This window comes from Magnolia sinica, chromosome 15 (assembly GCF_029962835.1).
Source record: "Magnolia sinica isolate HGM2019 chromosome 15, MsV1, whole genome shotgun sequence".
NCBI lineage: Eukaryota > Viridiplantae > Streptophyta > Magnoliopsida > Magnoliales > Magnoliaceae > Magnolia > Magnolia sinica.
Genome location: NC_080587.1, coordinates 26,637,642 through 26,651,117, shown reverse-complemented (window position 1 = coordinate 26,651,117; position 13,476 = coordinate 26,637,642). Strand labels below are relative to the sequence as shown.

Sequence of the window (13,476 nt, the reverse complement as noted above, 5' to 3'; positions counted from 1 at the left end):
TCTAATTTCCTTTTTTTCATATATCTATGTTATGAAAAATATCTCTATGCTAGAAAATAAGTATTACTAGATTTTCATATTAATGGGTTTTCTTATTTTAGATATCTTGACAAGGAATTTTATTTTTAGATTCCTTAGATTATGCTAGAGATTTTTCGCAGGGAAACTTTGTAAACACTGATTATAAATAAGGCATAGGCACTATGGAATAAGACAGTTGAATGATATTTCTCTTTGACCAACTTCTCTTATTTCTCTATGGTAGATTGTCGAGGGGAGGTGGTGATCTCTAGTATAAGACTAGTGGACTGTTGAGCTTGCTCACAATCATTACATCTTTTCTCGTGTGACTGAACTTTCAATCTGGTATGTTGAACTTCATTGCAATTAGTTTCTTCCTTGATCTAGTTGCATTATTTTGGTATCAGAGCAAGTTCTGCTCTTGGGAGATTCTCTTTTCTTTTCTATTCTCTTCCCCGTCTTCTTTACCAAAATTTGTCACAATATTCATGGTAAACCTGTCCTCAAAAAGTTCAAATCTGACTGTTATTTCAAACCCTTCAACATAAACCATATGCAACCTCCATCTCACCTAGTCATTATCATATTTCTATCTAAAATAGTAGTAAAACCTGCCCATTGTTTAGCCAGTAAACAACCCATGATCTGTCATAAACCTAGACCTACCAAAACCTTCCCTATTCTCCAAAATTTGAACCTCAGGATGGGACTGTATCAGCCTTGTAGCAAGTAGTTGATTTGTTCACAAAATGGTTGGATGACACAGGGGTTTGTTTCACGACCAAAGTAGATATTGTGGAAGGACAAGTTACTGTTCTTGTAGAAGCAAGAAAGGAAATCAATCCGAAACGCAAAACATCTATGGATGGCCTTTGGAGACCTAAAATTCAGGAATGTCAACCCAAGGCAGCTTGGCTGGAATGGCGATTTCCATGATGAGAATGAATTGGGCTATAGGATCCGACAACTTCGCCATATGCAACCAGGAACAAAAGAGACGAACAACCCCAGATGGGACTATCCAAATAATCTGAAGGAAGGAAAAATGTTTGCACTGTTGATTTTGCCAAGCATGTCAAGATTAAGATTCCAGGTTATGATGGAAATCTAGATCCTAAGGTTTTCAATGACTACCTAAAGTCAATCGAGTGGTATTTCTACTGTTACGAAATGGAAGAAGCCGTCAAGTTATGTTTTGCTACCCTGAAACTTAAGGGTGCAGCTTACGATTGGTGGTACGTTGTCGAAGAATATTTGCAACGATGAGGCTTTCCTCCTGTTTGCAATTGAGAGAAAATGAAGGCAAGTTTGAAGCAGGGGTTTCCGCTACTGGATAATAAGATGATTTCCCTGCAGGAGGTCCTCACATTGCAGCATGACAACCTGACGGTGGAGGAACAAACAGAGGGTTATTATGATTGGCGATCAATTGCCACCTAATGGAGATAGGAAAGCAACAAGCGGTGAGTTATTGCAATGGACTATGGTTTGACATTCAACAATGTGGACAAAGTATACCAAATGGGCCAAAAAGTGCAGGAGCAGAAGTTGGTGGCAAAACATAGTAGTCGTCAAGCTGATGGCTATACATTCACCCACCATACTGCTAGTGGCTCCATAGCACCTCTACTACCAGTCTCACCCCGTGGCAATTTTCCTCGGGGTTGCAAAATTTTCCAATACTCTACCTCTAACACTCTTGGTCACAATCAGCAGGCAAATCTCTTTCTCGAAACATTGACATGAAGGAAAAGTCTGTTACTCCAACTTAGGAGAGGTCGACCAACACTTGTTTGTGGTGGTTAAGGACATTATGCGACAAAATGTACTTCTCGCAATCTCCAGTTCTGCGAGAAACAAGAGGGTGAATGGTACAAAGAGAACTTCATTGAAGACCAAGAAGAATGTGAACATGAAAACGATTCAGAAGGTGATGATCAGGAGCTTGAGGGAGGCATAGATGGCCTTAAGGAAAATTAGTTATCTTTGGTGGTTAGGAAGATTCTGACGACACTAAAAGAGGGGGCCCAAGAAAACTGGTTTAAAACCAACATCTTTCATACATGAGTGTCGGCGTGTCGTGTTGTGGAAAGGCTATTAAGGTTATTATTAATGGAGGCAGAAGTATGAACATGGCCTTGTAAAGCATTGTGGACAAGTTGAAGTTGAAGGCTCAAAAGCATCCCAAGCGGGTCAAGCTTGCATGGGTGAATGACATGTTCATCCTCATGACCAAGCAGTGCTTAGCGAACTTCTGCTTGGATAGTTACAAAAAATCACTTTGGTGTGACATCATTCAGATGAAAGTCACACATATATTGCTGGGGCGCCCATGAATATACGATAGAGATGTGACTTATAAGGGTTGTGAGAACACGTACAACTTTATGTTGGGCATGATAGTGAATACTACAATCTTTTTAAAGATTGATTTGTAAAGCGGGTATCATCATATAAGAATTCATTTTGGAGACGAATGGAAGGCCACTTTTAGAGGAGGGTTGGATTGAGTAACTAGTTATGCCTTTCTGCTTGACAAATGCACCTAGTACGTTCTTGTGGGTGATGACGCAAATTCTACGGCTATTTGTAGGCAACTTCATTGTCGTACTTCAGTGACATCCTCATAAGATGATCATTTGATCCATTTTTCCAGGTGATAAGAGTTACACTATAAGAAACTCTCCATCAATTTGAAGTAGTGTTCCTTCATAAGTTCCAGTGTGGTCTTCCTTGGGTTTGCTGTTTTAGCAGAAGACATTAGCACTGATTTGGAAGGATTTGTTGTTGACTGTTCTACTCTGATTAATATTCATAAGATTCTCAGCTTTCATGGGCTAGTGACATTTTATCAAAGTTTTATCCGAAACTTTAATTCTATCATGATGCCCATTACTGAATGTATGAAGACCGATCCATTTGAGTGGACTAAAGCAGCAAGGTTTACTTTATCGATCGCCAATATTACCGATATTGCAGGGATGCAATACGAAACCCATGGATAGTTGCGGGAATACTTGGTATTGCCGATAATATCGATACATATCGCCGATATATTGTGAAATATCTCACGTCCTCCTTCACATATTTAAAAGGTATCAATGATAATATTTGATACCATTGATATTCTGTGACATTAACAAACACCCTCCCCCCCCCGCCAACACACACCAAAAAAAAAAAAAAACAAAAAACCTCCTCTCTCTCTCTCTTTTCTTTTTTTTTCTTTTTTTTTCCCACTCCTTTACAACCAACCCTCATTTGATTTTTGGGAGGAAAATCTGGATTGTAGTGCAGGCATCGAGATCAGACAGTGTTGGGGCCCCTTTCCTGAAAATTTTCCCCAAAATAAAAAAAAAAAAACCAAAGGAGAATAATCACATACCTGTGAAAGCTCCTCCCTCTCCTCCTCTTCTTTCTTCTTCTGCAATCTCTCTATCTCTCTTTGTGAAATGAGCCTGAAAAGGCTCCCCCCTCTCTATCACTCTGTCATTTAAAATTGATGAGCCTGATAATGATCTGCTGTGTCATCATTAGAAATGAGTTGTATCTGATACTTGGGCAGCATATGATGCTTCATACACCGGCACTCAGAAATTGTGCACGTGGCATATATATTAACTCATAATGAACTGATTAAGTTGTGTAACCCACTGTCTCTAAGTCATGGTCCCAAATTAGATTGTTTGAACAATCCAAACGTCTGATTCTTGGACGCTTGTTGATACAGAGCCATTTGATATTTTCATTGTTAATTGTCCAATAAATGTCCACCAATTTAATTGTCAGATGATGAAATAGGCCTAATTTTTGGGTTATAGTACATCTAAACTACAAAAGAATAATCTGGACAGTTTGATACTTGTTTGCCACTTCGCAATCTTTAAGTAATTTCTAAATGTCCGTGTATCATTTGTCACACTCTAATAGAGTATCAAAGTTTTTTCTCATGAGATATATGATACTCAGGCTATGTATGGCACTCGATAAACATGCACTCAAAAATTGTACACGTGGCATATATTTACTCAAATAATACCGACTAGATTGTGCAGCTCACCATTGCCAAATCACAACCCTAAGATCAGATTGGTTGAAGAATCCTAAATTCTTATTTGTGGACAGTTGTTTGTGGAAATAAAACTGTTGGATATATTTCACTTTTAACCATCCAACAAATGTCTCTAATCTGATAATCAGAAAATCAAATAAGCTTAACTTTCGGTTGATGATACATCTACACCGGCTACCATAATTTGGATGGTTTCATTTGACTACTTGAACGCCACGTCTACAATTTCTAAGTAATTTCTAAGTGTCCGAATATTATCTATCCACTACACTGCCAGAGTATCAAAGTTTTCTCTTTTCTATTTAGAATAAACTGCCATGTTAGTTTTACACTGTATAAAAAAATGGTGGCAACTTGTTGATCATATGCATGGCATAGTTGTATGGCAATCTAGACTGTCCACATTGTTAGCCCACTCATCTAATAGTCAGATAAATAAATAAGCGTATTTTTCATTTACCATACATCTAAATTGGGACCCGTAATTTGAATGGTTTAATTTGAATTGGCTATATGATATTTGAATGAGGTAACTTATTTCGGATATCATTGCATCACATCTGTGTTCTGTTTGACAATGTATGACTTGCGATCCCATGCATAGGAAACATATTATTCAATTTTGTTGCTTGCAATATTATGAGTTCTTAGTGTGTAATGATGTCTTTTTTAACATCCCTGTAGTTTCATTGAAAATTTTGACCATTTTCCCAATATTTCAAAATAATAATAATAATAATAAGTCAGTGATACATTATGCGATTCATCCAATATTTCCCCTGCGATAACCAATATGTTTCCGTATCCCAAGAGTGTGATACATCCATCAGTACCGATATAGAAAACAGCAGCAACAAAGACATTTTAAGAAATTAAGATAAAAATGACAGAAGATCCAGTGCTCAAGTTTCCTGATTTTAAAAGGTATTTGAGGTTGCCTATGATGCATCCTACAAAGGCATTGAGGTGTCCTCAATCAACAAGGAAGATTCAGTGGCTTTTTTCAGTGAAAAACTCAATGAGTCATAAAAGTACTCTACATACGAGGTGGAGTTTCACTACATTGTAGATGCCTTGAAACATTAGGGCCTGTTTGGATTGCAAATTGCATCAGTAATTTGCTGTAAAAGTGCAATGATTACAAATTACAATACTTGTCTCCTGAAAATAGGTACCGAATATTCCCATGTTTGAACCATAATGATGATACTTCTACATTACCTTAATGTCAGACAATTGAGAAAAATACATTGATGTGCGTGTTTGGATAGGAGATTTCCACTACACTACAATATAAAATTGTAATGATGATTGACTGAATGACTTTCTAGGATAAAAGGCTTCTCGTCCTCCTTGGAAAAAAAACTTCTTCCTCTCTTTCGTGGAAGCGAATGTCAAGGAGAAAAGGAGAAGAAGCCAAGTGAGCCGAGCGCTATCTGTATGATTATTCGAATTAACTTCTTTGCGACTAAAAGGAATTAAAAAAAAAAAATGATAAATGCTAATTCTTTGTGAAGATTTAGAAAAGGGATTTGAGAGGAATCCTCTTATGCAAAGGGAGCATCAAGGTTGAGGTAAAGAGATTGCTCGCAATCAACTTATTCGTGGTCGTAGCAAAGTGGGATTAATTGTGAGAATGTCACTGCACCTAGTTCTAAAACCTAGGCTATGGTTGCTTAAACTTCTAGGAGCCTAGGTTTGAAAGAATGAAAGAAAATGATGTCTCTGGCTTTGTGATGGAGTTTGTAGGGACATCTCCTCTTGAAGGGAGTGACTTGCGCTCAAGTCATGCTCAAGTCTGCCCTTGTTTGAGGGTTACCCAAAAGGAGAGAGGGAGAGAGAGGAGAAGAATTTTTGTTATGGTAGTTTTGGGAGATTTCTATGAAATTTAAGACGAATTTGAGAGAAGATAGTTGAGACTTTTCCCTCGTGTGTTAGGAGGTGCTTAGTTTGGCAAATTGCAATCCAAAACCTTGAGATCCCCAATTCTCCTTCCTTTCCTGTGCCTTTGGAATTGTCTAGATTCTATTAAGACTATCAATCTGGGGTAACGGTACTACGCAAGTGTCTCCTAAGTATCCAGGTGTCCTTTGCCTTCACTATTTGAAGGATTTTCATTGCCAAATTGTGACAACCTCTCTGGATAAAGGCTACATTCTCCTCAGTGGGCTGTAGTATGACCAAGATGTGATACACCAAGGGAGAATGTTTATGCTCTTGACAGATGAAGGAAAAATAACTTCGATACTATTTCCTAATATGCTTGGGTTCTCATCGAATATGGCCACATGGTAAAAGATCCGTTGAGAAACCACAAATCTGTCAAAAGTACCTTTCAAGTTGGAGGGGCACCATGCAAGAAGAGAAAGAAGATTCACTGGAGTTGAATCCTCCCCTACGTAGGGGGTGCTGCAAACAAGAAGCCTTGGGTCAAAATCAACAAAATTGAGTCCCTAAGGGCTTTTTTGGATTTGTGGAAAGCGTGGGAAAAGAAACATTGTTTCTTGGGAAACCTTATACCCAGGACACTATGGGATAGGAAACTTTGTTTTCCATGTTTGTTTTTAAATAAGATTTTCCTAGAAAATTTGAGGCATGTTTTCCAATTTATTGGCATGTGCCAGATTAACACATGAGACATGGAACGCTTGAAGATAGACTGTGGCACTTGTGGGTGTGTAAGCTTAATGTTGTCACACACGAGATGATGGTGCTGGAAGTTGTATGACGGCACATGTGACACAAGCGACTCATTAGCACAATTGACACATGTCAACACTTAGGGTAGATGGTGGCACATGTGGCATGTTGACACATGTAGCACATATAGAGCGATTGAAGATGGACCATGGCACATGTGGTTGCTTTGCACATGTGGGGCACAAGTGAAGATGAATGGTGGCACATGTACCACACAACAGAAGATGGACAATGGAAAGTTGGCACATGCGGCACATGCGAGGTGCTTTGTACATGTTGGGCCCAAGTGAAGATGGATGGTGGCACATGTGGCACATTGGCACATATGTGACAAAATAGAAGATGGATGGTGGAATATTTGCATATGTGACACGTGAGGTGATTAGAGATGGGTGGTGGCACGTGTTTAACTCTTGAGAAATTCATTTTCCTTAAGCCATCGAAAAATGCCTTTCTTAGGGGGAGAGGGGAAAATAAATATGTCGATTTTCCAACAAAAAAAGGATGTGAAAAATGGTGGGAGGCACCATTTCTCACAAAAAAAAAAAAGGTCTTCACAAATAATAGAAAATGTGTTTCATGGGAAGTGATGTTTCCTTTCTTTTCCTTATCATGAATCCAAACAGGCCCTAAGGGAAACAAACCCTAAGGGATTATTAGTGCTGGGAAAGCCTAATGCAGTCTAATTTGGGAACATCACATACTGGCATCATCAAGGGAAGAACCTAGAGGTATCCAGTTGTTGGAAGCGTGAAAGAATGGTGAACAAGATGTCCTCTAAACATCTTCAACAAAAGCACAAATATTGAGGTATTCAAATTTTTGCATCCTGGAGCATTTTTTCATCATTTTCCAAAAATTTGTTTGGGTTTGGAATTATATGGATCCTAAACCTGAGGATATGTGTAGTCATTCGGCCTTTTCTTCTGTACATGTGGTAGTCCAGTTGTCTAGACCATTGATATATGGATGGCCCATATCCCAAAACTTTTGGAGGATGGAGCTTGTAGCTCTCCATTGTTTGGTCATTTTCAATTGAGTGTGGACTGTTGTATTTCTGTATGTAACACATCTATTTGGAAAATGTGGCATGATCCATCCACTTTGGGGCCCTTTAGATCAATGATCTAGATCATCGAAGAATGGGCCCAACATATACGAGATTGAAATCTGAGTAAGCTGAGGATCATATATGATGCAAGACACATGATTTAATGCTAGCATGCAACGTGGAGATTATAAAAGAGTCCATCAAGTAATTCAATTAACAAAAAATGCTAACCTACTAATTAATTAAGAGTAAACAAGAGAAGATGAATGATGTACCTTTCGAAGAAGAGAGAGGAATGATGTAAGAAGAATACTTTTCGAAGATGAATGATGTACCTTGGGGAATTCACCACCAAACAAGCTTGTACCCTTCCACAATTCAATTGGAAGGGAGTTTTTTTTTTTTTCAAAAAAACCTTAGCTCACACAAGAGAGCTTTTTTTTTTTTTTTTCCCCTCAAATCTCCACTAGGGTTGGAACTCTGCTCCCCTTGTGGTTTTATAATTAAAAAATTCGGAATTAAAATTCAGCATAATTACAACTATGCCACTCACTTAAGTAAAGTTGCCCATCATCCAAAATAAGAAAATTAAAACATATATTATCAATCTCAACCATCAAATGACTCCTAAAAATAATAAAAACCATAAAGAAAGCAAGATCAGAGTCGAGGGGGCCTAAATCTAAAAGATTTGGTGGCCCGATGGCCTGATCGACAAGATCCAACGGTCGGATCGACACGAAATAGAAATCCTATGACGAAAATGATCTCCTAAGCAGCCCACATGCATCATCCCAAGGTGGGGTCTTCCTGATGCACGTCCAATGCATGTGGGGTCTTCAAAATGGCCTAGCGGGCCCCATCCGGAACTCGTCTCTCATACACAAAGAAAGTTGCGGTGATGTAGGCAGTCGTCTCCGTCTCTGGTACACCCGAGTAGGTCCTCTGATGTCCCATCAATATAATTCCTCTTTGGAATTTTGGCGGGATGCATTGGGATTGACTTTCTTTGACTTACCAAGGGACTTTATTATCTGATAGTTGATTCAGGAGGTCAAAGGTTTATCCGCATAATCTAATTTGGTGGTGGAATTTTGGAGTCTCGAGTTATCTGTTTGATTATTATTATTATTATTTATTTATTTAACCTGCAAACTAGACAGAGACTCCCTTTTTTAGGTGTTCACGTTTCCTGTTTATTTATGTTCTCAATTTAACTTTACGGCTAGTTTATAATGGCTTGTATCTAGACCCCTACTCTCAGATGCATGACTTGACATTCTTCTCTACATTTGACCTTGCGATATGTTTCTGGTGGCTTTTCCAAACATTTATTCCTATACTTGTTTACTCGCTGATACGTCCTAGTTGAAATATTTCTTTATTGTGTGAACTGACCTTAAAATATCAGATAATTTTTATTTCTTTCTCGCTATTGCATTTTCTCAACCCTTCGCATAATTTGGGTGGATACAGAGCTAGCGAGTCTATGCATTTTCATTCTAGCTCTAGTGTCGTGTTTCAGGATTGGGATGACCAAAGTGGGGCAAGCATTGTTTCTGGAATCTGTGGCTTAGTGGTTGTGCTATCGGGGACCATCTTACTGCATTTGACGAAAGACTTTGACAGAAGTTCCTCAAGAGGTGTGTGAGAAATTCAGTAATTTTCTTTTACTATCACCATTTTACAGGTATGCAATCTTAAACTTACCCTTGGAATTCATGTTATATGCAGGTATGCATGCACTGTTGTCCCCATCACTTTCAACCCGACTCTGCAGTGAAAATGGGGAGCTTCTGAAGGATGCTGAAGAAGGCATGTCATCCTCCGAAGAGATCTGCTTGAGAAGACAAGAGCTTTACTAACGTACTGCTTTTGACTCCGCTGGCCTAGTTCACGAGGTGTTTAAGATCAATTTGGAAGTACCCAGATTTCAAAGAGCAAAGATAACGATTGGCATTGACAAGTTCAGACAAGTTCGAACTGGTTTAGAAGTATTGACTGAGGCTCTTGATGAGATTTTTGGAATTTGATGGAATCTGTTGAGTTCTATCCTTTCCCTAATTACAGATTGTGGTTGAACCTTGTGGTGGGGAATTCACAGGAATTGTGATCGGTTTGTGCTCCGGAACACGGCCTGGCGTTACTGTACAGTTGGTGGTGTTTTGGATTTGGTGGGCTGATTTGCTTTGATTGGTGTCATACATCAGACAGGTCAAGAAAGAGATGGATTCAATCTAACGTGTCCAGAGGCGTGGATTCATATTCATTTTTGTTAGGCATTGTTGGGTTTGGTTTATGGTGAAGTGTACCCATGAAGCGACAGAATCTGTTGGCCATAGGAAATGGCTTGTGGGTTGAGCTTAGTATCTGCCCATGCATTTGTGGGGTGTTTTGTATTTTTCTCAGTTGTATTTGTAAACGGCGTTGAATAAATTTATATTAGTAATAGTGATCTAAAGGTGTCATTTTGTTCATGTTTATGGAAATTCTTGATCTGTAAGGCTAAAGTCTGTCTAATCCTAGACTCTGACAATTACTATATTTTAACGGTTTTGATCGTTGTAGCAGTGATGTTTGCAGGGTTCTTTCAGTTCTTTCAGTGATACAGATCCATAACATGGATGAACCATGCTACAAAAATCTCATCCATTGGATTATTTCATTTGTCTGATAATGGTGGACCGCTGGCAAGATGGACAACTTGCATGTGGTATGCATTTGAAAGGATGGCTAAGGTTTTCTGTTTTCAGGGCAGGTGCACCACCTGCCTTGGACATCACACTGGATATTTGGTAGATGAAAACTTTGATACTGTGGCAGAGTGCGATGGATGATATATTACCCCACAGGCCATTTAAAAGCTTTAGGAAATATGTAACATATAACATTATTTGTTTTTTGGGTTTGGGCATGGGCAAGCAAATATCATTACTTAATCAGACTCAATCACTCATCTGGCTCAAATTGTCCTACCCCTGCCAGGATGGACCCGGTCCTGGCAGGAGCTCTGTGGGGCTCACCGTCATGTATGTGTTTTATCCTCACTGCTCAGCTATTTTGCCAGATCATTTCAGGTTATAAGCCCCAAAAATGATGCATATCCAAAATTCAAGTGGACCACACCACTGGAAACAATGGGGGATTGAATGCCTATCATTGTAAACTTCTTGGAGGGTACAAAGGTTTAGATCAAGCTGATATTTGTGTTTTCCCTTCATCCAAATCTATGTGACCTTATGAACAGGTTGGATGGCAAATAAACATTGTAGTGGATCCTACCTAAGTTTCAACGGTGGTGTGCCCCACTTGAGCCTTGAATCTGCCTTAAAAATGATCTGTTAACATTGATGGACGACGTGGATAAAACACATAATCATGGTGGCCCCATAGATCTCTTGGCAGGGGCACAGGACGCAATCCCACTTACCGAACCTACACCTAGAGCTGTACACGAACCGAGTTAGCTTGGTTAGTCGAGCTGATTTTTGGAGTTCGAAATAAATTGGAGCAGAGTTCGATCTTGTCCCAGCTCGGATTGAACCTCAGCTCGAATCGAACTTGGATCGAATAAGCCGGTTATTTTGATATTGACGTTGCTCACTAAAGTGTTTGATGAAATGACTCAACCAAGTGGTGTATTGGGTGCATATATTCTTTGCAGGATCAGCCGGTGGCAAGGAATGTATGATAGGAAACAAATCACTAAAAATAAAATAAATTACATGATAAAGTGACCCTTGTAGTTTGATTTTGATACTGCCTATTAAGTGTTTGATGAAATGCCTGTAGACTGCTGCGGTTTTACATACAGTGAGAAATTGAAGGTGCATTCCATGTGTTTGAGAAAATGTTGCAAAGGCTTGAATTGGCCCAAACTGCTGACCGAACCGAGTCGGGCTTGCCAGTTAGGCTCGAGGACCGAGCCGAGTTGAGTTCGAGCTGGGGTTAGCTACTGGCCGAGCTGAGTTGTGCCAAGCTTAACTCAGTACGACTCATGTAATGCTCTAACTACACCCACACCCATTTTCCATCTATTTTCCAAAATATGAAGGGGTATTAAAAATAGGTTATTGCTAACTATGAATCAAATGTCTAAATTATAGGGCCCAATTTGGATATTTACTCTTACTTTATCAACTGACCATTGGATTTGGTGGACATTTATGTGAGAGCTAAAAAGAAAAAAATATCCAACGGTCCCATTTTAACAAACAAGTGTTGATTTAGAAACAGTGGGTTCCTTAATTTCATGGGTTAATTTGAGTTAATGTATGTGAAGTGTACAACTTTTGAGTGCCTGTGTATAGCGGATCATGCTCTGCCAGAGTATTAGATAACTCCATTTCATTATGCTACGAATGCAATGGGAAAGTTTTATGCAGGCTGTAGATTAGGTGCGGCCCCACCCTCACCCAAGACGGTGCAGTCCTCACCATGGGACCCACCTTGATATATGTATTCTATATCCACACCATCCATCCGTTTTTCCATATCATTTTCTGGCGTGAGCCCAAAAATGAAGCAGATCCAATTCTCAAGTGGACTATACCATCGGAAAGAGTGGTTACAGAATGCCTTACCATTAAAAACTTCCTAAGGCCCACTGTAATGTTTCTATAATGTTTATTTTCCATCCAACCTGTTGATAAGGTCACATAAACCTGGGTGAAGGAGAAAAAACAAATATCATCTTGATCCAAAACTAATGTGGCCCATTAATGGTCAATCACCACCTTTTCCTATGGTATGGTCCACCTCAGAATTGGATCTACTGCATTTTTGGGCTCACGCCCTAAAATGATACGGCAAAACGGATGGACGGCATGGATATAAATATGTATGGGCCCCATGGTAAGTGCCACACCTAATCCGCTCCCTTTTAAGCAGAGGTTTATAAGACCCTGTCCAGTAGAAAGCAGGAGCCATCAACCCGGGTTTTACAGGTCCGGGTCTCGCATTATGAATACGGTTTGAAAACGGGTCTATTGGGTTTAGGGTTGAGGTCATTTAGGGTCCATTTAATTTTATTGTGAACATGCATGTTTGGCTCCCCTAATGAGTATATGATTTAATAATTTTTGGCATATGACATCTACTCAGTGGGCCCTACTTTATGAACGGCTCTGATTTTTGAGATTTTTTTTCATCGCACATGAATAGGAGACGTTCGGAAATATTACATTAGGGAGCATTTACATGTATCAAAGATAGACGAAAATGCAATCTCCAACCAGTTGGTGAGCATTTTACAAGGTAGATGCATGTAAGCAAGCCTATGAATATACCACTGCCGAGTAGACTCTTAAGGAGTTTCAACACCGGGTCGAGGGTTCGAGTACCCATAGGTGGTGAAATTCCACTACGGCGTGAGTGTTTGGGTGTGTAAAAAAAAAAAAAAAAGCCTATGAATATACCACACATTAATCAAAGAGGCACACTTGTGTGTAATCTAATCCATACATTAGGTGATTATGGCCATCTGAATGTCTTTATTTGATCTGGACCTTCCTTGAAACTGAGATCTGAATTACCCAATGTTTACCCTGAATCTGATCGGAAAGATCTAGAACCTGATCAGGCAGGCACCCGATCATTGGCAGCCTATTCCTGATGGTCCAGAATCTGTCCA

At 39.4% G+C, this 13,476-nt stretch overlaps 1 protein-coding gene across 12 annotated transcripts in view; it reads left to right on the top strand.

Annotated features, from left to right (window-relative positions):
• LOC131227791 (probable magnesium transporter NIPA3) overlaps nt 1–10,388 on the top strand; it is a 60,853-nt gene extending 50,465 nt beyond the window's left edge. For 2 of the 12 annotated variants that reach the window (XM_058223615.1, XM_058223614.1), the window contains 2 exons: nt 9,370–9,487; nt 9,579–10,388. In XM_058223615.1, coding sequence (XP_058079598.1) covers nt 9,370–9,487; nt 9,579–9,709 — 249 coding nt within the window. In that variant the 3' untranslated portion in view covers nt 9,710–10,388. Of the gene's footprint in view, nt 1–265; nt 367–9,320; nt 9,535–9,578 lie in introns of those variants that run through there. The other 10 variants (XR_009162497.1, XM_058223619.1, XR_009162496.1 and 7 more) reach the window with 9 other exon arrangements.
• The last annotated feature ends 3,088 nt before the right edge of the window (nt 10,389–13,476 follow it).